This window comes from Ascidiella aspersa, chromosome 4 (genome assembly GCF_963924565.1).
Source record: "Ascidiella aspersa chromosome 4, kaAscAspe10.2, whole genome shotgun sequence".
Classification (NCBI taxonomy): domain Eukaryota; kingdom Metazoa; phylum Chordata; class Ascidiacea; order Phlebobranchia; family Ascidiidae; genus Ascidiella; species Ascidiella aspersa.
The window spans coordinates 16,854,380-16,882,375 of record NC_139450.1 but is presented as its reverse complement, the minus strand read 5'-3'; the positions used below and the strand labels follow the sequence as shown (position 1 = coordinate 16,882,375).

Here is a 27,996-nt window from a genome sequence, read left to right as displayed (position 1 = left end):
TCAGTAAATCCGTAACAGGTGTCGCCAGAGTATCAGCATTCGGTGACAGGGTGTAACCAAATTGGTGACACGGTGTCAGTAAATCGGCAACAGGGTGTCGCTAAATCGTTGACAGGATGTCACAAAATTGTTGACAAGTGTCACCGAATCGGTGACAGAGTCCCAGTAAATAGGTGACAGATGTAGGTGATTTGGTGACACAGATAACACTGATAGGTTGTCAATAAAAAGCCACAAACCCTGTTGTGAACTTTGACGTTAGATACTCAAGAGAACTTAACTTTAGGCAAGTAACGCTTAAAGCAACTATACCTAAAGAAGAAAAATCTACAAACCCATAGTATTAAGGCCAACGACATAATACAGCCAAATACGCAGTAATATCCAGTACAGTATAAGATCGAAATCGTCTGAATAAGACCTAAATCTGTCGGATTAAGGCCTAAATTCATCGGAATAAGGCCTATATTCATCGAAATAAGTACCTAAATATTATCGAAAAACAACGCCCTGACCCACCCGAACTCAAACGCAAACTCTCACCCTAACCCAAATAATGTTAGCAATGAAACCCCCCGGACCCAGTCTGCATTCTGTTGCAGGTGCACAGCACCCCCTATTTTTTGAAGAATTTTTGTGTGCTCACCTAAATTAGTACATTGCACACTTGAATTTTGGAAAAAGTTGAAATGTGGTAAGATTCCATAGCTCCGGTGTGTAAAAAACGTTAACACCTGCACACTTCTAAATTCACCCGGCAATGCACACCAAAGATCATGGCGTGAAGTGCCATGAAATGCAGACTGGCCGTTGAATGAAAATGTAGTATAGGATTCCAGACCAGTGACAAAAACTGACAAACAGCTATGAAAATGCTAAAAAAACACCAGATGCTGGTTATTTTAGGATATTGTTAAGTAAACAGTTTAGTTGAAAAACAAGCTAATAAGTATGTCAAAAGTTAACACAGACCCCAGATTGAGTTTATGTAGTCCAAAATTATGCATCTTTAATCAATTTAATGCTAAAATCTATGCGGCTGTAATGCATTTAATCAGATAAAATTTGGGCAGCAGTAAATTAATTACTACCAAAAAACGTAAGCGCGACTGAAGTTTTCACCTTCATGGCTGAGCGTATTTCATGGTAATTTTTAACAAAATAAGCCACTTTGGATGTGGTAAAAGAGCAACTGCTTGGGGGAATTGTAAGATGAAAACTTTTTAGAAAGGGGCTATTTACTCATATTTAGAAGTAGTTCAAATCGGCAATCACTAACAGGTGGAAGCGTAAAAAAGCAATACTTACCACAGTGATCTGACCTTTTTTTACAAAATTTAGTTACTCCCTGGATAAACCCTGTATTAGTTGGCAACAAAGCCAACACATATGAAGTAATACAGCCTTTACAATACCACAAAATTCTATTTTGTAAATGATTTAAATTTAAAATAATTTGACCTTTTTTACCAGGTCAAAAAAAAAAAATTTGTCCTAAATTTAGTTGGATATCTACAGACAGTGTACACTATACAGCAGGGGTGTCCAACAAGCGGCATGCAGGCCAAATGTGGCATGTGTCCAACTAAAAAATGGCACTCAAGCCCCTCTAAATTACTGAATTTGCTATTCAGCCAATTGTAATAAAATACTTAATTTTTTATACAGTAAATTGCTATTGTTTATTCACAATATAAAACAATCGCTGCAATCACGAAAACTAACAATTACTTCTATAATATTATAACATTATATTGTAGTGGAGGCTAGCATTCACATAACTATTAAGTTTGGTGTGAAGAAACAAAAAGCCAAAGTCAGCTCACTGACGGACATATAGATGCAGTAATGCGCACTGCTAACTACACGTTTTTATTATTTGTAAAAAAACGCTTTTATTATTAGAAAGAATTATTTTACTAAACTTTGGTACAGGAAGAAGTTTTCGGATAAAAATTGGCACTCCGGCATGTTTTAGTTGGTCACCCCTGCTATACAGTGTGAAAAGTATAGCAAGTGCACCTGCGAGTATTTTTCAACAAACCTAACCTCATACCTAAAATCCAATTTATTCTCTTAGTTTTTATACTTTAACCAAGGTGAACATGTAGCCTTTTGTGCGCCTCTATTTTGTCCTCTATGGCTCTATGCACTCACAATATCTCGTCAAGATCTGGCATTCTTTTCAAGATTTAACTTTTACCCATATTGGTGAGCGTGCATGCAAAAGTATTTCTTGCATAGCGCTTCAATTAAGAAGGATTGAACAGTTCGTGCTCTACATGTTAATTGATTTTGGTTTGGTGCACCAAATTTACACTAAATAGTGGTTTTTAGAAAACTTTGTGCCTAAAAAGTTTAACTTTTTTATGTACGCTGATAACTAGGTTTCTTTTTGGAAACTTGTTTTTTCACAAGTTGTTGTTATAATTAAAGTTCTTATTTTTATAAAGTGTTAAATAATACATGATTTTATGATTTTAAGCTTGCTTTACTTTGGTAATTATGACATTATCTTTAGACTTTGAAGAATGTATGAAGGACTCTCCGAATTTCAGGTTTGAAAAAACTATGTTTATGGAAATACTAACTTTAAAACAATTAAAGCCCTCAAGCTAATCTTTTTAATCTGAATTTACAATTCAGTTTATTTGAGCTTGCAACTCCAATACACCTTTCTAATATGAATCTGTCCTGAGGTTATCACCTATAAAGTTGATTATTCAAGGAAAAAAATATTGTTTGAAATACTGTGTATTGAATCTTATATGCACAAAGTTCATTAGGTACAAACATTTTGGCGCTCTTTCACTTATGTACGTGAAAATTAATAAAAAAAAAACTTTCTTTAAATGCCGCATACCACAACGCATATTGTTTGGGTTATGGTGCGGGTTAGCGTTTGGTTGAGGGTGAGTCAAGTTATTATTAATAATAAACATACTATTACTTGACACACCCTCACCCAAACGCTAACCCTAACCCAAACAATATGCGTTTTGGTATGCGGTATTATTTTGCTTTGTTTTTTGCATAACTTTTCACGTACATAAGTGAAAGAGCGCCAACATTTTTTATAGAGATCTTGTACATCAATCAGAAAATGAAGTAATAGACCTTGAAAGTTGTCTGGACAAGGTTTGTATTTTTGATAATTATCAAAATTACATCTATCTTATCCTTTAAAACAAGTAAAATAAATGTTGTGTAACAATTGTCACTATATTTGTGGGCAACAAATAGGTATGTGCAGGGTGTTTTTTACATTTTTAAAGTGTTTTTTGTTAAGGCTCTTGAGACTGAACAAGACTAATAGGACCAGTGGTATTCTACTTGGCTTCCCTTGTTGTTTTAGAAAGTATTCAGTGATATTGCTTAAGTTAGCGTTTTCCTAACTGGACATCAACACCCCCCAACCCTCTAAAGGGCCCACATAGCGGGATTAATTGCTGTCATTGTAGGCCCTGTATAATATAATACCCCTCCTTAAAGATGTTGAACATAATCATTGCTAAGGTGGTGCCAGACACCTAATGGGCAAAGTCAAAAGTTGGATTTTGTTGATTTTGATGTGAAACATGCCTGATATAACTGGTAAAAGTGCATTTATTGGGCCAAAAATTTAAATTTATATATATGCTGACCAGAAAATTATAGCTAGCCTGCTTATTTCTAAAACTTATTCATCTTTTATTATCCCTTATACTTTAGGTTCTAAAGCATTGCAATGTCGCAATTGAAACTGGTAAAGTGCACAACAATGCAACAAGGTTAGTAGCAAGTTATTGATATGTATTAATATATTTGGCCTATTTAGTGACTTTGCTGGCCAGCCCCATTTAGTCGCTAGAGAGAGACATAGCCATGTACGGTTGAGCTCCGTCTCAAGCGAGAGGTGTTTTGATACTCTTAAATAGAAAAAAACAATAAACCTTGAATAACTATAATATGTGGCCCAAAAGCTGCCGATCGCTTTGTTTTTTCTATTTTGTTTTTAGGAGTTTTGCAGAAAGTATTAAGGATGTGTCATCATTCACAGGGGAGGAGATTTTTGTGCAGGTATATAATGCTAAATAAATGTTTTGGGTGCATAGGTATTTATTTTTCAAGTTTATCATACTTCATTGCACCCTGTATATGCTTCAGGATACTCTTCAGAGGTTTTCTAGATCTATGACTGAATTGAGTGACTTCCAATCGGTAAGTAGAAAAGTCGATACTTTGTTTGTTCTATTTCATGACATGAGTCATTCTAACTGCATGATAAACAGTAGGCTACTATTTAGTCATTGCAGACCACATTTTTGCTCTATAACTCTGTGGGTCACAATTGCATTTAGAGAAGATTACAGCGTTTGAATAGTGTTTTTGTTATTAAATTTGATCAAATTAACTAATGTGAGTCAGCTATGACTTGCTTGTGGTAAAAATAATTGTTGATCTAGTTTTAAGCAAATTTTAATATTTTTTTGCTTGTGGGCTGCATATTGCCTTGCTCTGTTGCAGGGGTGTGCAACCTTTCATACTGCCAAGCCAAATATTTGTATTTGGATTAGACCACGGGCCACTTGCATATCTCGTCGACTACATGTTAGTGACTACCACAAAACGAAAACATTTTAAAATCACTTTATTGAAAGCGAAGCTGGCTTGCTCTCCAAACCACCCTATAAAAAGCAGTTAAATTTTAAATAAGCGAAAAAAATCACACCGTCATTTTTTATTATGCTTTTGCTACATGTAGCTATTCAAAAGCATTTCAAGAACCAAAAAAATTGCAGCGCTCACCGCTCAGTGCAACCCACACTGTGAACTTTCACACAACTTGTACACTTTCCGCAACAGCGTCCAAAACACACAGTTTTGTAGTTTTATTTTGTTAACAGGTCATATTACTTTGGAATTACTTTCTTTTTCTGGCTCCGTCAACCATCGAATTTTTTACTTAAAATTATGAACAAACAAGTAACTAACTGTTAGCAGCTACTGCAGCGATTGTTCCATGGTTAATTTAAAACAATAGAACAACAAAAGGATATTGTTTCAGGCGATTTTAATCATGGTGGAATTAGATTTTGATTTACGGTCAAAATGACCGTTGGTGGTAATTTAAAGTAAATTGCTTACTACCTCATACTGTGAGTATTCTAACAAACTAAACATTTATTATATGCTGTAAGGCCACCTAGACTTAGGAACAGTCAGAAAGTTTCAATATTTTCACAGTTAACGAATGTTTTGTGTTGCCAAAAACCAAAGCGGCCGTGGGCCACATATTTTGGTTCCGCAGGCCGCAGATTGCACGCGCCTGCTCTACTGTATAAGGTTTAAATTGTGGAAATTTTGATTTAGGAATGATTTAGGCCAGTGGTTCCCAACCTTTTTTGTTACATTCCTCCCTTTACCCATTTTTGAACTATTTATTCCTCCCCATAAAACGAAAAACAAATATAACGTAAAAAATTATAGCATTTTGAAATATTTTTATTTCACATTACAACTCAATGTGAAATTTGCTCTTGTTTGCGCTCTGAAAGTAGTTGTATACGCGGCGCAGTTCGTGACAGTGCGCAGCGCAAGTCATCCTCAACACCAAGTTTATTTTTTTGGTTTACTCTGCAACACAGCAGAAAATCCTGACTCACATAGGTATATACAAAAGAACCTTATAATTAGGGATGTCGATTTCAGAATCCTTTACAAACTGTTCCAAATGTGAACCGGATCCAAATTATAAGGGACATTCCTAATGGTTATCCAAAATATTCTGTAACATTTACAATGTAATTTTTTTTACAGTTTTTTTATGAAATTTCTCCCCTGAACTCATAAAATTCCTCCCTAGGGAGTAATTCCTCCCCGGTTGGGAACCACTGATTTAGGCATATCAATGGAAATTGTTAAATTTATGCTAAGCTATTCCTTATATCACACAAGACATGGTTGGTATATTATTTTTTTTCTTCTGCAGACTTTATTTGATCAAGCACAAAGATCTGTTAAAAACCAACTTGGCAAATTCCTTAAAGAGTAAGTAGTTCCATTTTTCACAGATGATGGGAACTAAAAAAAATTAATTTACATATATATTGATGTATTTTTTTATTTACATGTATGTCAAAACTGTTATCATTATAAATATTACAGGCAGGTTAAGTTATTACATACTGTTATCACTATTTCGAAATCTAGCGACTTGGCAGCCACGTCAGCCAAAGAATCAGCTTGAAAACCGAATAAATTAGTACAAAAAAAAAACTTATATTTTTTAAATTGGTTGCAATATTAGACTGTCTTTAAACTATTTATTTTACACATAGCCAACCTCCTATATTTTTAAAAGCACAATTATATGTGAACATAGCTCACTGGAATTAGCAGAGGCTAGAATTAATTGCTAGTAAACTGTTTATTATCTTAAAACAATACTTTCCATTCTACCTATTTTTGTTTCTATTTGAGTGACCATACATAGTTCTCAAACAGAAAATCTGGGTGTTTATTTATACTATTGGAGGACAAAAGCGGTAATTTTTTTAAAAGCCCAAATTAAGTTTTCATTTGAGCAATTTAATATGCTTTTAATTTAAAAATGGCCCCGGTTCCACAAAAACATTAAAAATGTCTCCAGCTTCAGCTCCGGCTCTATAAACAAAATACACCCTTTGTAATGCGTTTAATCAATTCTTGTTGTTGTTGTTGTTGTTGTTGCACTAGTAAACGATTTACAAACTAATTCAACACTAATCAATAAATTTAGACCACCAGTAACTTTAATAACAACAACCAATTTTTGCTAAAAGCACTGGCCAGTCGGGCTGGCGTTGCCCGAAGCAAGTTGAAATAAGTTATAAGGTTATACATTTATTTCATCTATGTACCAGCGTGAGGGTAAGAAAAGTAGATATAGGAACAGGCAGGTTCTACTTTGTAACCTGCTTATGTATTATTTGTTAATGCCGAAAATACATTTGTTTCCATAAATATTTACATTTGTTTCCATAAATATTGTCCATATACTATGTTTCATATAAACATACGAGTATCTGAATAAATGTTTCTCCTGTTTTGAATCTTTTATAGTCTAAAGTTGTTATAATTTTTTTTGTTAAAATTGATCGGGTTACATTGTATATAAGGGATGTAAGAAGTACGAGGGATATGAAAAAATCCTTTGACAAAATTTCCGATGAGTACTCTGCCGCGATGAGTAAGCATGCTGCAGTCAGTCGGTTGAAGCCCAGTGAAATTGATGATGCATTAACTAACCTAACAACCACTAGGAACAGTTTCAGAAACATATCCATGGATTATGTTGGACAAGTATGAAAATCTGTGTATTTCTTCAAAACCACAAAAATAGATGTTTATTCAAGGGCTATAAAAAAAACGATTTATTACTATATTTGCTGAATTATCCTATTATGACAAATTTCTGATTCAGTCTATTTATTTTATATATTAAACATTTATATTATATTTGTTTGTCTGTAAAGTTGCAGTTCGGTGTTATATATATATTTTTTTTAATTTGAATCCACACAAGATAAAAGTTTTTGTTTCAGTTTTTTAAAATATTTACTGTTTCTTTATTTTATATCAATAATATATTGCTACTATAATTTTACTATCAACATAGATGTACTTGTTTTTTATTTAGATTAACACTTTGCACAGAAAGACCGGCTTTCATATTATAGACAAGGTAAGTACATTACATTATTTGTTTTTTAGAAAATCTAGAAAAATGCAGATAACATTGTTGCACTATTACTATTTTTTTAAATAAGTTGAAAGAAAATCTGACAATTTTTTATGTAAAATATCTAGGGGATTGAAAGGCCAGCCACCTATATTTCTTATTAGGCCCACAGGGCATAATAATTCCGCCTTTTAACTTTCATTTTTGAAGTAAGATTTAAAACATTTGTGTATATTTTTACAATATTCCACCATATTTTATAACATTTAAAAGATATTCTTTAACTAAATATTTTTTGCCATTATTTATGTTTAATATTATAGAGTTTTAGTGTCATAAAAATAACCCTCTTAATTGTTTGTAATATATTATGATCTTTCTGTTTTATTAAATATACAGATGCTGTCCTACATGCACGCCCTTGTTGCATTTTTTCACCAAGGTTATGATCTCATGAAAGACCTTGAGCCTTTCTTAAAGGACATTTCCACTAAGGTGTTTCAATATTTAAAAAACTATTATTACCTTTCAAATATATAATATATATATCTATATATATATTGATATCTGTTACACTGTCTTGGATTTTTTGGTTTAATTTCAATTTTACCTAAATTGTTTTCGATCAGTACAAAACAGTGTAACATATTACAATGTGCTATATTAATGTTGTTCCCACTTGTGGATAAGAGCTGAAAATAAACTTCGCCATTTTATTATTCAAATTTAATAACTTTTATGCATTTTTTTAAAAACAGCTTGATGATTTAAGTAAAACCACAGAATCTAAAAGAAAATCAATGGTTGTAAAAAAAGAAAGACATCAATCCATGGTTAGTTGTTTATAGTATCGCTTTTATTGTATTCTTTAGATGTTTTTTTTTTATTTTTTGTGATGCCAGTCCTGTTTTCATGACTCTTATAACTGAAGAGCCATAATGGACATTCTTTATTTACCACTCCCAATTTTTTTTTACTGTTTTTAAACTTAAAATTTTTTTTAACTTTTAATTTTTTCCCTCTAAAGAATTGTCCTATTGTCATTTGTCTTAGACCGGTGACAGTGGGATATACATGAAGTGTGAATCTGATGCAATTGTGATTGAAGGTCACCTATTTAAAAGAGCAAGCAATGCATTCAAGACTTGGAATAGGTTTGTGGTGGATTGTTTAAATGTATATATAGTAGAAGATAGTACAAACATAACAATGAAATATCTATGTCACAATACAACATGACATCAAAGTGTTGCAAAAGTGTTTTGACCCACTTGTGGGAATTTTATTTATCATGAAAATTTTGTTAGTTATTTAGGAACATGTGTTTAGAACGATGTTGTGTCATTGTACCAAATAATCATTTTAGCTGATTTGCTGTTATTAATGTGAATTAGAACTCTCAGTTTTTCACAAAGCCTTTTAGGTCAAACACCAGTAAAATGTTTCCACTTTTCGGGTCATAACAGTTTCTTTTCGGGTCATAACAAGGGCCAGTTTTAACCAAAATGAAGGTGTTGCCAAGTCACATAGTTAGCAGTTTTAATATCAATGTATACCGTGAAACTTGGCATGATTAATATGCAATGTAGCCTTGTCAGTGTTGAAAGGTGTATAGTGTTTTTTTTTTGTTTTTTTTATTCACTTCATATTGTCATCGCTGTTGGCAGTCTCACGCAAACCCTAGGCTAAACCATGGTCTGAGAAGTTTATTTACCCAAATCTGTTGCTAGCCTTCTGTCTATTTATGTTATTAAACAATTTAGCTTTTAAATGGTCTTGGATAATTTCCATGTAAGTTTGCTAATTTCGTTTTTAGTTTTGTAATTTTATGTTGAAAGCTTGTTTGCCCAGGTCTATGCACAGTGATGGTCACTGTGAACAAGAACATTGTTTGATGTTTTGAAAACTATTATTATAAAAAATAGATACATGTGTTTATCACAAATGAACATTCCTTTGTTTTACAAAACAGGATAAAGAAATGCGAAATTTGCATAGTCATGCTGCTGTGCAGTGTGCATGTATAACATCACAACTTCTTGTGGCTAACTTTAGTTTTTAAGCGACAACAGATAATTTAGTAATTTAACCTCTCTACATAATCTTGGTGTCTGGCAGAGTAATATAGAAATATGAATCAATGAGCTTCCAACTTTATTCTGAATACTAAGTAAACCATCATAATAAATCCTGATATTGGTCAAAATTTCCAGCACATTTTTTATTATAGAAACTATGAATCTGGATATTTGTCATCAGTCAAGAAATTTATGTGGTGGTCTGGTATTACGCCACCTAGAGATGAGTGTGAATCTGTATATTTTGAAAGGTTATTTTGTGTGATAGATAGGTAATAGGTTGCTTAGTACTAATTTACTTTTTGAAAAGATTGGTCTTTCAGCGAAAGAGCATTGCAGCATATTGCTTTCTATTGTAGAAACTTGTGAAAATTATGGTTCCAGAAACCCAAAATAAATAGTGGTGTTATATGTGCGATGGGTGCCTAACAGTGAATGGTCATTGTAATGGTTGTGGCTGCAACTACGCAATATGTAGCCTGCCCTACATCAACCGTTGTATGGGTGTTTCCTAGCACTGCCTTTATAGTTATCACACAGAGTGCACGAGTCTTTGAACGGTAACGGTTCTCTGTTAAACAGTATGAAAATCAACATAACAAAATTCAATTATGACGTTATACACAGCTATGGCCGACAAGCATTGACAATCTTGCATTAATTGCTACCTAACAGATATTCACAATTAGGCATAAATAAATTTAATCATCTTAATCAAATGGCATTTTACTTTTACATCAGCGACAAGGAAACATTACATCACAAAAATAGAAATTAAATCACAATATAGTTCAAGAAACCAAAAATAAATAGTTGTGTTGTATTTGTATGTGAGATTGGTGCCTAACAGTTAATGATCATAAAGGGCAACCTTTACTCATTGATTGTTGTGAAACATGTCCTGCTACCATTAGCATTATTTATTGTAATATATATTGGGGCCAATATATAAATTTATCACTGTACTTATCTAATCGCTTATTCTTTAAAGCATTTTGCAGTTGTGTTTGATAATAACCAAATATATTAACTTAAATTGGTTTCTGTAATTATGTTATTTTTATTTTGTAGGCGATGGTTCACAATAAAAGAAAACAAGCTTTTCTACCAAAAGAAAAAGGTCACTTTTCTTACTTACATAGATAGATTCTATTACCATAGATCAGAGCCGGGTGAAATAAGGCCAGGGGGCAGATCTAACCTGCCAAGTAATTTAGCTGCCCTTTTTTATTCAAATTTTTAAGCAAAAATAAGCCTAAACTTTTTTTTCATTTCTGAAATATTTTATTAAAGGTATATATAACTTGTCAAAACAAGGATATTTAATGCAATATTTTAAAATCACACTTTGTATTATGTGCATTCCAAATCGCTTTGTGACACAGAACGCCAAGAAACTTTTTGTTTCTTTGCGACCTGCTTTCAAAAGCAATTGCCCACCCTGCCACAGATGCATATATATTTCAGTTGTTAGAACACAAGTTTGTCTTTGTTAATGTGTTTTTCATATTTTAAAAAGGGGATTATGTTAATTTGTTTTAGTCACACTAGATATGTAGCTTGATAATGAATTTCAAAACCAAAAAGGTTGAGTAGAATGACATCATCTTGAATAAGACCTTTCAAACAAACTTGTATCATGTTCAGTTAATGTGACTGAGAAGTAATTCTTAACATTACTTATAAAAGTTGGACGCAATTCTTATCACTTTGTAAGTGATGATTTGATTCACTTCTCAGTCACTTTTTAAAGATGATACCAGTTCGTATTAAATCATCTTGATCAAGATGATGTTGATCCATTCAACCTTTTTGGCTTTGCAATTGATTTTGGAAAAACAAAAGTTTTATGTTATTGTTACGAATAATGTCTGAATCTTTAATTTTTAAAAGCAAATCTTTTATTTTTGAAAATTTTTATACGCTAAATGAAAACGATTAGACAGTTTTTTTTCCAAACCCTATTCAGGATGACCTGACAGTTATTGTTGATGACATCCGCCTAGTGACCGTGCGTATTAATGATGAAGTAGAGAGAAGGTTTTGTTTTGAAATTATTTCACCTGGAAAGAGCTTCCTTCTGCAAGCTGAGACTGAAGATGCTCGCCTTGCATGGATTAAAGCCATACAGGTTGAACACTATTAACAGTTTAACACAAATATATAAAAATTAGAAGTAATTTTACAATGCAAAACAATATATTGCACCCTTTTTCTTTGAGTATTGCATTCCTTTCTCAGTTCTCCCAAATTGTTATTAAACAGTTAGTTACCTATTCTTAATGTAAATTGTCACACACACACTTTTTGTGTGTAAAGAGGCACCACACTATTTTTATCTTCCAAAATATCAAATATATAAATACTTCTTTCATGTCTGTTTGTTTTGTTGTAAGTTTTGTAGACATAAAGGTTTCAAACACTGTTTGAAACCTTCAAAATAAGGTGTTAAATCAAGGTTAAAATAATCAAAAAAAATTATGTAAAAATTTAACTGTTTTTATTTTTTCTTACAGTCCAGTATTGGGGAAGCATTCAAGGAGACCATGCAAGAAATGTCAAATCAGGTTAAATATATACAATATTATACAGTTTAAAATTCAAAAGTAAGAAACTTACAACATGTTTTATTTTATAGCCATCAAACCTTGCGACCAGCAAAGTTTTAAAAAATCCTGTTTTACAATCCTCGCCTTCAAGTATCACCTGTAAGTTTCTACTGGGGATGTCTGATAATGTCTGATCGAACCTGATACAAGATGCCAAGTAATAGGGTGGTTTCGGTGCCTATCCGATACTAAATTGAAATGTGAATTTAAAGAATGATTTAGAATCCAACACAACAGGCTATGTTAAAAGCTATATTTATGACAGTATGTAAGCTATCAACTGGAGGTATAACTAAACTCTTAATGCTCAAGTGATTTGTGGCCTAATAACCTGAAAACAAATACCTTTTAATATTTCAATTACATGTGTTTAACTTATTCAAGTAGTAATGATGTCATTAGATATGATTAGGATCACAATACTTTTGCCCAAATATTATGCCGAAGATAGAAAAAAGTGTTTCAATGGAAAAACACAAATTAGGTCTATATATATATATATATATATACATATATATATAAATCATGTTAAAATAAAATTGCCGAAATAAAATGTTACAATATAGCCCGTTATGTTATCCTGATAAAGTAAGACAACAGTTTGTTATAGTCCACATACCAAGTTTAACATTTAAAGTTTTAAATTTAATAATGTGATTGTCTGCAGCACAATCTGAAAGTCCAAAGACAAAGAAATCTGACAAAATGAATCCAACATCATTTTTAGAAGAAGGTCATCCTTCGATTATTGCCAAGATATCGCAAGTTCCTGGCAACAAACTTTGTGCTGATTGTGGAAGAAGCGGTAGTTAATTAAATCATTCCAATGTAGTTATTCATCAATGTTAAAAATATTTATATACATGTACAATTGTACATTGTACAATGTACATTGTTCATATGGATTTCATTTCTACCCAAAAAGAGTTACAGAAACTTTCTTAATACTTAAATTAAGTTCCATTGTATTTATAAATGTATAATGTATATATTTATGAACTATTAATTGCTGATAACATATATGTATACTATTTAATTTAAAATTGTGAATTTACGAGCGGCATTTAACTCTTCTTAAAGGTTGAAAGATCGTATTCAAGTACTTAATTTTGTTATACTGCTTATGAAAACTTATTTTTTAAATAAATCACATGGTTCCTCTTTGTAAATTTTAGAATTTGACCCTCTTTAACGAAAATTTTACACAAGTGTTATTTAGATCCTCGATGGGCAAGCATAAGTCTGGGTGTTACTCTATGTATTGACTGTAGTGGAGTTCATCGCAGTCTTGGAGTTCATGTATCCAAAGTTCGGTCTCTTACAATGGACCGATGGGAGCCTGAAGTTATCAAGGTAATTCGTCTAAAATACAACTTGTTGTGTTGGCTGCAGTCTTGGTTTTGATATCTATTTGAGTAACAAAATAGATTTAACTTTTTTCACAGATCATGATGAAACTTGGAAACGATAGGGTTAATGAGATTTACAACGCCCACCTTCCCCATGATAAAGGAATAAAGCCAAGTTGTACTAGGTGAAGTATTATAAATTCTTATGTTTCTGACCTTTGCTTGCTAGTGTTTGCTTGCCAGTGTCTTAAAGCAATAAAGTTCGGAGAGAGTTTCAAAAGTTTTGTTTCTTTAACAAGCAAAGTTGTTTCTACTTAGATACCTGTCAATAGACTTCATGTGTGTTCAAAAGCTACATGGGAGATCATTATTTAACATTTGGTGTGCTATGCAAAAACAATGATTCTCATGTGAAGAACATTTTATTTCAGCCAAGATCGCCTAGCTTACATCAAGGATAAATATTGTAACCATACATTCGTGATACCACTTCCATCAGTTTTTGGACACCAGCCAGCTTACAGGGGCACCAAGGGTCAAAGGTTAACAAGATGGGCTGTCAGCAAAAGAAAACTAATTCCTCCGGATCTTCTAACCACCAATGTAAGTTTTGATAAATCAAAAGGGAAAATGTTCTACGAAAAGTGTACAACCTTGGGTGTTTAGTTAAAGGGGACATTGCGGAAAACCACAAATACCAGCATATTAATCATGAAAATACAAATAGGTAAACAATGTTACTTTTAAATAATATACCTTAAATTATATAAAAAAAAAAAAACACACCGTTGAATGTGTGAAAACATTGGGCATAATATTTTTAAAAAATGAGGTAACGGATAAAATTTATTCCAGTGATTACTGTACTATTACATCATAGTCGGATTAATTTAGTAGAATTCAATTGAGCTATTAGAACCTTGGAAAACTAGCCTCAGTTTGCCTACCACAGGTCTACGCTATTAACCACCAAAAGAAATGCAACTCCATTTACTTTTTAGCCAATTACAGACGACATCCTATTGGAAAAAGATTTGCCTACAGTAAATAGTAAGTTACTTTCTTTTAAGCATGCATAAGGTAAACTCTGCTGTCATTTCCAATGCACGGTGTGCTCCTTATTTTAATTTCTCTGTGTGATAAGTGTGTATATTTATTTTAGAATTAACAACTTAAATGTGTTACAAAATAGTTAGAGGAATAGGACTTTTATTTGAGTTGTGTACATCATCTTACTAGTTCGACTGATCGCGTTTTACCACAATAAAATGTCTTGTAGTTTATAGGTCTCTTGTTGGTTACTCCATTGTTTTTTCTGTGGTATTTCGATTTTATATGAATGCTGGTTTGGCAATAATTGTTATAACTCGTGCTGTTGATTAGTAACCAGGCAACAGAGTCGCCACAGCCGTGACTCATTATTCCTTGAGGATGAGCTAAATTCACTGTTCTCCTATTTTGACCCATGTAAGTGTCCTATTTTGACCCATGTAAAGTGATTAGTTTGAAATGGTGATATGGTAATGCAAGTAAAATGTGTATTTTGTATCCTATAGTTTGTCAATCCTGTACAAATAACAGGCATATACCAATTTACTAATGATTGTCATTTTAACAATGCTCTGTGCATACTTTATTTTGTGCATCTAAAAATGTTTGTGCATGCTGCTTTAGATGCAGTTTTACTTAGAGGAAATCTTAAAACTGAAACACCTGATAATTTGGTATAGTAATAAATATTTATTTAATATGCTTGTGCACTGGCTCGGTGTATTCCTTGTGATTGTTTGGTGTAGTGATGTTGCTGTTTTTCTATCAAAGGAATATTAAACATTGTCAAAACATCAAAAGATGTTTATATTAATTCTGTGGTTTATGTTTCTAATTTAATATATGTATTGTTCTTTGGTGTGTTGTATAATTTCATTATGCAGCACAATTCCCATTTTGAATTTTAATCCCCTAAAAGGTTTAATTTGAAATAAAAACTTGCACCAGAGATGTCCTTGACTAAAAAAACTTTTTGTTTGTTGTATCTAATCGGGTGATCTTGGCTTTATTTGTGGTAAATGTTTTTGTATTTTGTATTAAATGTATTTTTTTAAGGCAGTTGATATATAAGCTTCAGGCTTTTATATATCAGCTCATAATATTTAATCACATGTTGTGACTGATTTATACTTGTAACCCTGTAACCCCTGAAGCTGTTTTAGTTAGAATTATTTTTATGTATTTTATTGGTTTCTAGTCGCAAAAAGAAAATATTTTCTAGAAGATGTCAGGTCTTTAAAAAAGTGTTTTTACTACTTGCCTACTTTTGTACTACCAGACTTAGAAGCACACATTTGCAAAACATCGATCTAACTAACCTGTTTTCAGTTTTTGATTGTTTTTACTATGTTTGTTGTATTTTGATTTATAGTAGGTGAATCTGATGGTGACTCGGATGACGTGATTGTGTTCGGGCCATCTGCATCCACTGGTACTTGGCAATTTTTGGTGTGATGTGTGCTTACTGTTGGAAAAAAATTATAAACATTTTTGTTTAATTTGTTTACTAATACAAAATAACTTGTAAATAAAATGCCTTGCATAGATTTTTTTTTGTTTTTTTGCATACCAATTTAAGATTAACTTATTCCTGTTGTGTGGCCTGAAAATTTAATAGTATAAATGTCGTAATGGTTTCAAAATGTAAACACCAAACCTTTTTGCTAAACTTGTTCTTATATCACAATATTTTATTCATTTTTTTTTGGAATAAAACATTTTTTAATGTGTTTTAATAGATTCTAGCAAGGATCTAGCCGGCCTTGATGTGATGGATATAAGCCAGCTGAATGCAAATCTTCTTTTGTACAAGTGTGTACTCCTGATTTTAAACTTATGTACATGCTCTAACTTGGGGTTAGTTTTTTTCTATATAATTTAATTTTTACAGAGCAACAGATGCAGCTAATCTTCCAGTAATGATGTTAGCCCGTGGTAATGGAGCTGATTTAAACTGGAGCAACCCTGACGCCGAGGGAAAAACCGCCCTCATGCAAGCTGGAATAGTGGTATAAGGATTTTACTTCTTCAAAATCGTTATAACGATAAACGCACCACATATGGTGCTAAAAGAAAGTTTATTCTGAGATGAATTCATCAGGCAAACTAAGAAGTAACGGTGTATAGAAAATGTTGAATTGTTTTTAATGGCTTGCAACTGTTCCAGGGATCGATCCCAGCTTGCGAGTATCTTTTGTTGAATGGAAGCAAGTTGAACGCGTGTGATAACTGCTCGAGGACAGCTCTCCACTACGCTTGTCTGCACAACCATACAGGTCAAAACTGGCCGTTATACGTAATGTATCAACAAAATGAACTATTTAAACAAAGCAGTTTTAAATCAATTTTGTTATAGCCAGTCCGCATTAAATCAGTTGATACCGAACCGCTATCATAATAGACGCAAGTTTGAAATCTTAATATTGCGCCTTGCACCTACCGTTTTGTTATTTAGACTTTAAAAATAACACCCGAGTAGCCTTATTATTTCCGAACCAGCCTGCTTGTTAAAAGCGTCACAGCACTCCGGATGCATACAAATAATATTGATACAAACCGTGGGACATATGCCTGATATTAATGATAATAATTAGCTAGTTATGATCACAATCTCTCTAAGTTTCAGTTTCTTACGATTTCAAGTAGTCAAATACTTGATTAATTGTTTATAGTCCCCAAATAAAGGTCCGTTTGTTTTTAACTTGTTGTTGTTGCGCCAGGTGTGGTCTGTCAACTGCTGAAGCGTCGAGTGGAAATGGACTTGCTTGACGTGAACGGCCAATCCGCGCTAGATCTGGCAGTTGAGGCCGCTAACGCGGATATAGTTACTTTGTAAGTTGTCAGTCCGAATTTAATGTTTAAAACCATATTTTTGTGTAGTTTTGGTCATTTTTATTACTATATTATATTGGTAAATTAAACATTTCTCCGCTTATGAAAAAAATGAATCTGGAGTTTGTTTGATCGGTAATGTTTGCTTCACAATAAAGAGAAGTAACTCTGATTATTATAATATACCAACATACATCAGTGGAGTGTAACCTATTTCCTGATAAATATATTTATTAATGTTCTCTATTTATGAATAGGAAAATTAATAACATCATTGTTGGTTTTGCAAAATGTAGAATAATTTGAGATGGCTTTGCAGTGGACAAGATAAGGCACTGAGATAATATGTGGGAAGCAAATGCACTTTGAATGTGTTTGCTCGATTTTCCACAAGTAGACTGAATCTTCTAAAATTCATGTATATTAAACATGTTTTGAAACATCATGGGTTCATGGCTTATTAGCGTTTAGTTATATGGGTCGTGATATTCGTTAGGTTTTGAATGTAAAGCCGTAAGATGCTCATTAGCTTTCTTATTTAGAATTCGTCTGAAGAAGATGAATGAACAAATGCGAGAAGACAGCAACTCGGCTTACCAGAGTAAGAATTAAAGCTGTCACTACTTATTCATTTAAAACTTTCGACAAACGACACTTATTTTATTAACTGTGATTCCTGGGTACTTTTTTAACTTTTAGATGTTAGCACGTATTAATCTTTCCACCTGTTCTGCAGCTGATGCTCTTGTGTCTGACGTTTTTCGCGACTTCTCCTCTCGGACTTTCTCCAGTCTTCACTCCCCAGACCCAAATGACGCCAACAGGACGTTTGGAATTCTAGGAGGAGCCACCGTCTCTGCATCCCCCCAAAATTCGCCATCCAAAGTGCCAAACGAAAGCCACGCTAACCGTAAAACTGTGCCAGCAAACGGACAAACTGTCAAACACCCAGGCGAGAGTCCTGTTTCCATGGTTACGACGCCGGACGAAACCGCTGCACTAAACCTTAGGGAAACAAAACAGGACTCCGTCATGGATGTAGAATCGTCAGTTTGAGGTTAGTATCTTTATATAATGTCGGTTTTGTTTACTCTTACATGTGGTAAAAGTTTTACACAATCTTTTCGTGATTTTTGGCCAACATCTTCTGTTTACTTCACTTATATTGTTACTTGCCGTACGTGTTCATAATGTTTTTTGTAAATATTTGTTTGGTTATTCCAGCTGCTTTTGATTACCATGAAAGACGGCATTTTAGCACGTCCACGAAATGCGTAAATTATTTGTTTTGCGAAAGTGATTATCTATGTGCTAATAACACTGGTCAACAGTTTTTCCTACGCGGTATATGTCTTTTTACGATATTTCAGGGTCCCTGATTACGAAAACGCATTCCGTTCGTTCGTATTATTAACTATTTCAAAATGTTGGGAATTTATTTGTCTCGCATTCGTCGCTTCCGAATTACTAAACGTCTCCTCGTACATGTCGTTTTATGCGATTTTTGGTGGCCTCTCCGGGGCACAATCACCCATATAGCTCCTCGGTCGATCAGACGTTATATTAAAGTCCTATTTACCCTGGTTTCCTTTCTTCCGTTGACAAGAGGTCTGATGAAACCATTCGCCTTGCTCTTCACCAACATAGTTGTTGACTATCATCAAACGAAATATGCAGTATTTTACAAGACAATTTATAATTTTTAAGGGGCTTGAGCACCCCAAGTTTATGCTAGGGGTATTCGAAACACCCTAAGTCCCCAAACTCAGCGTCCATGGCAACTTTGAAACACATTATGGCAGCTCAGAAATTGTCTTAAGTTCAAGCTTCATGTCAAAGTAATCTTGCTAGACTCATTTGGTGAAATCACGCACATGCGCTAGTATTAGCAAAGCGTAGAATAAAAGTGAGTTTTAAATATAGCAATTTCATAATGATTTCAATCCAAAGCTGCATGCACATCAGTATGACAACTTTTTCTACCTGTTATGAACTGATCAACCTTTTCCCTAATTGATTATTCTCTTTTATACCGAACCGTTCACTCTATCCCTTGGCTGTGTTTTGAAACTTCCTACAATACCGTTACCAATTTTGTTTTACTTTTTGTGTAGCGACTGTGATGTGATGTTTCTTATTCCATATCGAACCACCTGCCAGTTCAGGAGCCCAGAAGTATCCTATAATGACTCTACCCCTTCGACAAAAAAATTTGTTGACCAATGTGTAATGCATTCTAAACCGGAAAACAAATCGCTTCACCACCTTTTATTTAATTGGTAATATTTTATTTAGGCATGTTCACTGTTCAGTCTTCGAACAAAAAAAGCGATGGATCTCGTGTGTTGAAACTGGTTCACATGAAAATTAAGGCGCAGACTGCGAATTTTACCTGACGATCCTTCGTGCAATAGACTGTACTCAGTAAGTTCGTCCGCCCTTTACACGAATCAGTGTTGTTGCTTCAGTACGATTTCAGTATAACTTCTTGTTCGCCAACTTTTTGTACTCATCATTACACGAATCGGTATGCTCTGATGGCCTTGTTTTAGTATTTAATGCTTACTTTTAAAGATTTTAAATTATTAAGACCTCCGCCAGTGAGTTCACTTTCTATAAAAAATCAACATGATTCACTAAGTTTTTAAGATTTCGATTAAAATGTATATTTGTAGGTTTTAGACTGGAATAATAGAAATCGGCTAGTAAAAATATTTTTAGATAACAAAATTTAATGCAATACTCGCTGCCAAATTAACTTTACTATTAGCCTTAAGTTGCATTATTTTGTTGTTGAATATCGTTTTAACATTTTAAAGGACGCGCATGTATTTCAGCGTTAAGTATTTTTAGTCCACAAAACTTTTTTGAGCACATGACATGCTGTATTTTGTATACATCTTATTGTTTCGTGGAAACTTGATTTGCAAAAGTTTCACGTGCCACACTTAAAATACTAATGTTTAAACTAAAGTATAAAGTATCCTTTTTCAAATGGACGGCGACGCTGAACACCCCCAGCTACTGTGTATTATTTATATTTGGTTAATCCATTTCTCGATGGCGAGTATCGTACGCCGAAGATAAAATACATTGCGTAGAAACTAATTAACGCGTTTATATTATAATTGTTTGTTTGCACTTGCATTATATTCTTCAAGTAGCCACGAACAAACCCGCTTTAGTTGAAAATTTAAGGAATTGCACTATTAACGTATGACAGCTATGTGACTTCAACTTGGGGAGTGTCACTCGCAAACAAGGTTTGAGGACCACTAGTCTTGGCCTAATTTTTTTGCCACTCATTTATCTACTTGTACGATTATTATAATATTGTTTAAAAATAAGCGATGCAAAGCTAGTCGAATCACCATTCCGGTCATTTAATTGCGCCTCACCTGAATGTTACCTGTAGCGACCTACCCTGTCCAAATGTTGCGTTTTAAATTTTCGTATTGATGAACGTTGGACCAATGTGAATAACGTTAATTTAATTCGGGAAACTAACTCGAGCCAATCTATCGGACATGGGTTTCCCTTTCTTAATTCTTCCTTTATCCATGGACAAATGCATTAAAACGCTAGTAATTGTGTGTTCGATGCACCTTCGTAATTGGCTTAGATGGGGTTCTATTGGACTAGTGTAAAACTTAACATATCAAAAATGCATTTTTTTATCCAAATAATAAGAATTGTTTCTGCTTAGAAAAACTCTTCTAAAAGAGGTTTGTTGTTTACGTGTCTGGTTCCATGTTTGTTTGTTTGTTTGTTTCCTCATTTTTAAGCATCTTGTCGACATTTTGTGCTGCTCAATAAAACAAATGTTTCTATCCTCCAGGCTAGTTTGTTGCAGGTAAATAAAAGTTTACAACAAAAAAATAATAAAAAGTCAAGTTGTCAACTTTATTTATTTTAACGTTGCAAAATAAATACAAAATCATGATTTTAAAACAAACGTTTTTTCACTTGACATCGTCATCGATCCCATAAAAGTGTTAGAAGAAGGCCTAAAAAAGTTTAATAACGATATGTATACACTCGTGTAAACTCGTTATGAAAAAATCTTCATACGCTGCCTGTAAGCGCCAAATCGACAGGAAGAAGCTTTCACGTCTGCGCTCATTGGAAACGGGGCTAATAAACCGGATTGCTGAAGAAAGATTAAGCGGTTTGGCATAGCTGCACCATTATCAGCTGGAGCATCTATATTACTACTGACGTAATTATCGACCGTTTTGCGCTAATTGAAAACCGCAAACTGAATGGGATAGTTTTTGTCACTTGAGGGGAGCGCGGACCGAAATCGCAAATGTTTACAATGGCGCACGTACCGAGTGTGGCACTATTCGACCAATATTTAGGCCAGTAAAGTCTGGGAGGGCATTGACTCCACAGTTGTAAGACGGCACGGCGTATTTTAAAAGGTGTGATGACATACAATGCAATGGCTAAACTGCAAATAACATTACAAATTCGCGCAAAATGTCCGAGTACCCCTTAGCATAACTTACATCTCTATCAACCATATCACACTGTTCTGATTTTCCACAGCTTAAATCGACCATACTAAGTACGTAGGAAATGCAATCCAGAAGCCGAGAAACTGTTAAAAGATAGTAAAAAAAAGTTCGCAAATCGCAAAATCACGCTCACCGCACCCTCCCGTAAATTGGTTGGACGCTTCATCACACTCCCTGCGCTTTTCACCCTCGTCAACAAGCGCCCACCAGATGGATCAGACTCACATAACACCTCTAGTGGTGAAAACCATGCCATTGTGAAATGTAAATTCCAATACACCTTCAGTTCGTCGTAATTAACTGTTATTATAAAAAAAATTCCCCTAAAGGATTTGCACAGCAACCTATAAAATTTATTTTTTTTAAATCACTTAAGATTTTTATTTAGAAGACGTGACCAATTGAAGAAACTGTTTTAAGGCCCTCTATTATTTTTCCATTATTCGGACCGCTCCATAATTTGCCCTTTCCGCAAACAGAGGAACTGCAGTGTTGGTTGTGTAAGCGTAAACAGTACTTATGTGTTTACTGTTTTAAAAAAGAACGTAAGCGATAAGGTTTATATTTCTAGCAGTTTGAATAGGCAAATGTTGCTTCTCTGAGACAGTTCAACACCGAAGCAAAAGCTATGGTAGGACAATCATATTAAGAGCTTCACACTTTGTGTTATAAATGGTCTTCACAGCAATAAAATTTTGTAACGATTTTTTCGTTTAGCATAAACTCAGAAGTTCACAGAGGGAAAAAGTGCGGCAATTTATTTCGCTAACCAACCTCAGCGAGAAAACCGCTATATCTTGGTTGGCTCAAAGCAACTGGAGGTTGGACATTGCTTCTGACAGCTTCTTTTCACAACCTGAAGCATACAGGGAAGGACAAAATGTGGACAAAACAAAGTTGGAATCCATTTTTAACTATCTCAAAGGTATTTGTTAAATGAATGATGGAACTTCAACAGTTTCCCTCTGTAGTAAAATTATGTTTTTTTGTTTTTTTGAGCCACTACATTTTGAGGCAATGACCAGTCTGCATTTCATGGCACTTCACGTTGAGATCTCACACGTAGAGATCTCGGTTGTGCAGCGCCAAATTTTGAGATGTGAAGGTGTGCAATCAAGGTTTTATGCATACCTTAGGTTCAAAATCCTACCCCAATTTACCTTTTATTCCTATCAAAGTGTGCAATATACTAATTCAGGTGTGCACAAAAATTTCTTTAAAACAACAACAGACTGTATGTACTTTCCACATGCCACACATTGCAGTCTGGGCAATGACCACTGTCCATATTCCAAAATTTGCCCGGTTGCATCCAGTCATGGTTGTAGCTACAGTTTTCATGGAAAATCATAGTGAAATGTGTTTAGGAGATAAAAGTCTACCAAGTGTTCCTAAAGTATGTTTGACAGCTGTTAAGCTGCATAAACCAGCGTTGTGTAAACAAGTCGTTATTCAAAAAAAAATCTTCAAAATTTCCAATCTAGGCCACAGTGTTTGGAAATCAAACATTTTTTTAATCAGCCCAAAATGCCTATTAATCACATAAAGGTAACAGTTTTTGCATTGTGGCACATCATCTCTGAACGAAACTATTGGTTCTTACGATTTTATCATGACAGATTGTTCTTTACTGAAGTGAGTATGTACTCAGTCCTGCAATAAAGCAACAAAGGTAGAGTGTAGGGTGTAGGGTCTGCAGCTTTTTCCTAGTCAGAAGTCACTATCCCAAACCAAACTTTGCAAGGTCCAGACAGGCTGCACTAATTTCTACTAATAATGTGATTGTTAAAACTTATGCTAAATAAGACATCAACAATCACTTTGTCAGTGGGTAGATCATCATATGGTTATTCAGTAAAGGTTCACACAATTTTGGTAAACCAAAAATGTGCTCTTTCAGCATAATATTGTGAACATTTGTTGCATGTCAAACTTGGTCAAAATCCTGTAGGTTTTCTACCCTGCCGAAATAAAGGCCATCTAAAAATGCTCTGCACACCAACATTCGCCCTCTTCATTAAGCTTGTAATCATTATCTTTCTAATATATACAATAAATACTAAAAAGTGCTTAAAGATGCTTCAATTTTAAAACTATTACGCAAATAGTTTTTAATTCGATTCAGTTAATTTAATGTTGGTAATACAGATCCTTCTGATCCTGACAAAATCGGAGTGGAGGGAATTTGCAAATTCTGTGAAGAACTACAGGTTGACCCGACCAGTAGAATTGTATTGATCATTGCCTGGAAGCTTCATGCTGCAACACAGTGTGAATTTTCAAAAAAAGAATTTATAGAAGGAATGACTGAATTGGGGTTCGTCTTTAACTGTTTTACAATTTTGCACATATTTATAATGATATGATGATAATGACATATATTGTAGTTCTGAATAAACTTTATTAAGATGCCAGGCTTTGTGAAGGCGTAAACACACACTAATTGTATGATTAATACGTTTCTTGTTTAATGATTTTGTTATATTTAGGTGTGATGATTTATCAAAATTAAGACTAAAATTACCAGTCCTTGCAAATGAAATCACAGACAAAGCAAAGTTCCGCGATTTTTACCAATTCACCTTTAATTTTGCAAAAAATCCTGGTCAAAAAGGTTTGGGTATGTTTTTTGTAACCAATTGTTTTCTCTTTTTAAATATAAAAAATATGATCAATGTGTTCTTTTTTAGATTTAGACATGGCCATAGAATATTGGAATATACTTCTTGGTGACCGATTCAAATTTTTAGATTTGTGGGCAGAGTTTTTACAGGTAATTGAGAAATTAATTTGAACTATATAACATTGTAAAACTTGATTTTTTTACGTTTTATTATGTAACAACTTAATCATTAAGAGAAATAGACCAATATATTGGTTTACTAGTAAGATCAGCTATTTCACTTCTCGTTAATGTCTTATCATAAGCATTTAACTGTTTCCAGACGTTTTACCAACGCGCCATTCCTAGGGATACCTGGAACTTACTTTTGGATTTTTCGCAAATGATTGATAATAATATGACAAATTATGATGAAGAAGGTATGTAACAATTTTTTTGGTTTTGAGTTTGTAAAAGAATAACTATAAAAATCGATTTTTATATTAAGCATTAGAATGTTTAACTGGCAATAAACAGTGAAGACATACCTGTACTCATATTTAGTAGTAAAAGCACTCCTATTTAACTCAATTACTACAAATATATTACCCTATTCTCTTAGGTGCTTGGCCTGTTCTCATCGATGACTTTGTAGAATGGGCAAGACCTAAAGTTCAACTAGACTCCATGTGTTCTTGAAACAACCTCAACCGTCAGGGAAACAGAGTTTATATTGTTTGTTGTTTCGCAAACAGCTCCGTGCAGAGCAGTTGAAGAGGTTACCTACCAATCCATTAAATACATATATTTCTTGAAAATTTCAAATTATACACTATGTTCTCACTTGTTTTATTGTTATTTTTGGTCATGGTGGTTAACCTACTTAAACCAATTATTGATTTAACTTTGGTTGCTATTAAGTAACTACATATAACGATTAAACCTCGCTTGGGAAGTTTTTAGATAATGATTAATTTTCTAATATTGTTTTTTCCAAATTATTTATTTTATAACTTTGTATTTTATTATAGCATTGGCAATAAAATAATATTTTGCAATCATTTATGCAAACCTTACAACAAAAGTAATTTTTCGCAATGATTTTTATTGTTTCAATATAATTTGATCAGCTTGGCTTTAAAAACATTGATCTTGGATGTATTTAAAATTGCCATATATAAGTTTCAACAATAAATGTTTAGTCTTTTTACGTTATGTATGTTTTTGTATTGAAAATTACATCGGTATTCAGATCGATTAAAACGCATTTCTGTGTTGTTCCTAAATCGCCGGAATTGCATTTTTACGACAAAAATTGTTTGGTGAAATAGTGATGTACTCATTTCGTAAAAAATCGCAAGTCTTGCACATAAGTATTTTGAGCTAGACATACGTGGGTGTGTAGCGTCTTTGACCGCCCTAAAAACGCTGTGGAATTTGACCAAATTTACTCTCGTAGTGTACAAATTCCTCTTCTAGAAACTGTAAGAAAACGCCACCAGTTGCACTAATTCGGTTCACTGAAGTAATGTGTCAAACTTACAGCGTGGGAAAGGGGGTCCGTTCGTCCGTTGGTATACCGGCAGTTATATAAACCGTGCTGAACTTGCAAAATACGGCTCGCGAATGTAAATCACTCGGCCTAAAATTCGCGCGTTAATTTTATTTGTGCATCTGGCAAGTAGCATTTTGAGCGAATTTTTTTCCGCATTGCATACCCTGAAGTCATAAGGTATAAACTACCGAATTTTCGCCAACTGCTAATAATCTTAACAACGCGGTGAAATGCATTAATTATTTTAATTTGACCCCTTTTTCAATTGTATAAAACAATTGCCAATTAAAATGTATTACTCCGTCAAAAAATTTCATTTTTACACTTTGACACGCGTCTAGAAAAGGGTGTTTGTCTTGTTGAAAAATCTGCGTCAACCTAATACCTGTACAATTGTACATGAAATAGACAGAACTGTCGACCTGAATTTTCTTACTTTGATACGTCGTATAACGCACTATAGTTCGTATGATATACCAATTCCTAACTCGTATAACACGCTTTGATGTTCTGGTGCTTAATACGATAAGAAAATGGTAATCCAAATTATAAGCTTTTAATCGCAACCAACCTAAAGAAAATTGCCATTTATTAATTTCATTTATTTAAAGATAAAGCATCAAAGAGGCCTTTGCAATTAAAAATTGTAAACAATTAAAAAATACGGGTATGCCATAAAAAATCGCGATCGCTTTGCTCGCCAGGTCTTCTGGTGTGCCCCTACATCGACAGCAAGTAACTTAAACGCCGTTAGGCGCTATGACTAAGTATTGTGTATGAATAATGGTGTTTTGAGTAGTGCATTGTTCACCGACAGACAGCGCTTAGACAAAAAAAAAGTTTTGGAATATTATGAGTAGGGCGAATATTGACATAAAAAATGAAAAATTTTGTCCTGAAAGATGTCACTTCAAAAAGACAACTATAAAAATGCCAAAAAATAAGACCATAGTTATTTCAGAAAAATGTTGTGTGAACAGTTTGAATACAACGTAAAAAGAATTGCAGAAAATTAACAATATACCTACTTATCGAAATATAAAATGAGATAATTACGAATCTCAAGCAAAAAATACAGCACAGACTATTCAATACATTTGCCAATCAGAGAAGGCCCAGCGTTGTAAACAAGTCATTTTGAAACGACTTAAATCCCAGTCAAGTCATTCGTAAAATAACTGAAGTCCAAGTCAAGTCTTATTGAATAAATAACAAGTCAAGTCCCAGTCCAAGTCATCGGTTGCCCAAGTCAAGTCCCAGTCAAGTCATAGTTAGAGTAAGTCAACTTCAAGTCCAGCCCCTGTCAAAAATAAATAAAACTTTAAATTATGAAAACCAGCAAAGTATGAGCAACTCAAGCAAAAAAATAACACAAAAGCAACATATTACAAGAAAATTGTTTTATGTGAAAAGATTGGGATAAATAACGCAATTTTATAAATTGCCTAATTAAAACAATTTATTTTAACCTAAGTCATTTGTCCAAATGACTTAAGTCAAGTCAAGTCATTTGCCCAAAAGACTTAAGTCAAGTCAAGTCATTTTGCCCGAAAGACTAGAGTCAAGTCATTAAAAAACAGTGACTTAATTAAGTGCACTTAAAAAAAAGTCATTACAACACTGGTTCAAGCTGAACCTATTGCGACAAACTAGGTCAGGATGATTAATTTTGCAAGCTCGCGTATACCGTATTGCTCTA

At 33.6% G+C, this 27,996-nt stretch overlaps 2 protein-coding genes across 7 annotated transcripts; both read left to right on the top strand.

Moving 5' to 3' along the window:
- The first annotated feature begins 292 nt into the window (after positions 1–292).
- On the top strand, positions 293–21,452 carry LOC146148417 (arf-GAP with coiled-coil, ANK repeat and PH domain-containing protein 2-like). Of its 5 annotated transcripts, XM_083388335.1 has the most exons (29): positions 293–2,558; positions 3,081–3,138; positions 3,712–3,770; positions 3,999–4,059; positions 4,147–4,200; positions 5,972–6,030; positions 7,140–7,323; positions 7,661–7,705; positions 8,102–8,197; positions 8,461–8,535; positions 8,756–8,856; positions 10,852–10,900; positions 11,750–11,911; positions 12,297–12,347; positions 12,419–12,488; positions 13,057–13,194; positions 13,609–13,742; positions 13,835–13,923; positions 14,170–14,341; positions 14,740–14,788; positions 15,122–15,205; positions 16,161–16,220; positions 16,528–16,600; positions 16,680–16,797; positions 16,956–17,064; positions 17,509–17,620; positions 18,163–18,221; positions 18,357–18,677; positions 19,916–21,452. In XM_083388335.1, exons 1-28 carry the CDS (start codon positions 2,506–2,508, stop codon positions 18,674–18,676), a joined length of 2,694 nt encoding a protein of 897 aa, XP_083244461.1. In that variant the 5' UTR covers positions 293–2,505; the 3' UTR covers position 18,677; positions 19,916–21,452. The 5 variants fall into 5 exon arrangements, with proteins under 5 accessions (XP_083244461.1, XP_083244464.1, XP_083244463.1 ...); XM_083388338.1 differs by lacking the exon at positions 3,081–3,138; XM_083388337.1 differs by lacking the exon at positions 15,122–15,205.
- On the top strand, positions 15,256–26,577 carry LOC146148416 (DCN1-like protein 1). Of its 2 annotated transcripts, none has more exons than XM_083388341.1 (7): positions 15,256–15,267; positions 22,858–23,065; positions 24,289–24,457; positions 24,630–24,760; positions 24,831–24,913; positions 25,086–25,182; positions 25,365–26,577. In XM_083388341.1, exons 1-7 carry the CDS (start codon positions 15,256–15,258, stop codon positions 25,439–25,441), a joined length of 777 nt encoding a protein of 258 aa, XP_083244467.1. In that variant the 3' UTR covers positions 25,442–26,577. The 2 variants fall into 2 exon arrangements, with proteins under 2 accessions (XP_083244467.1, XP_083244466.1); XM_083388340.1 differs by lacking the exon at positions 15,256–15,267 and adding an exon at positions 22,620–22,771 and having other exon boundaries at positions 25,365–26,575.
- The last annotated feature ends 1,419 nt before the right edge of the window (positions 26,578–27,996 follow it).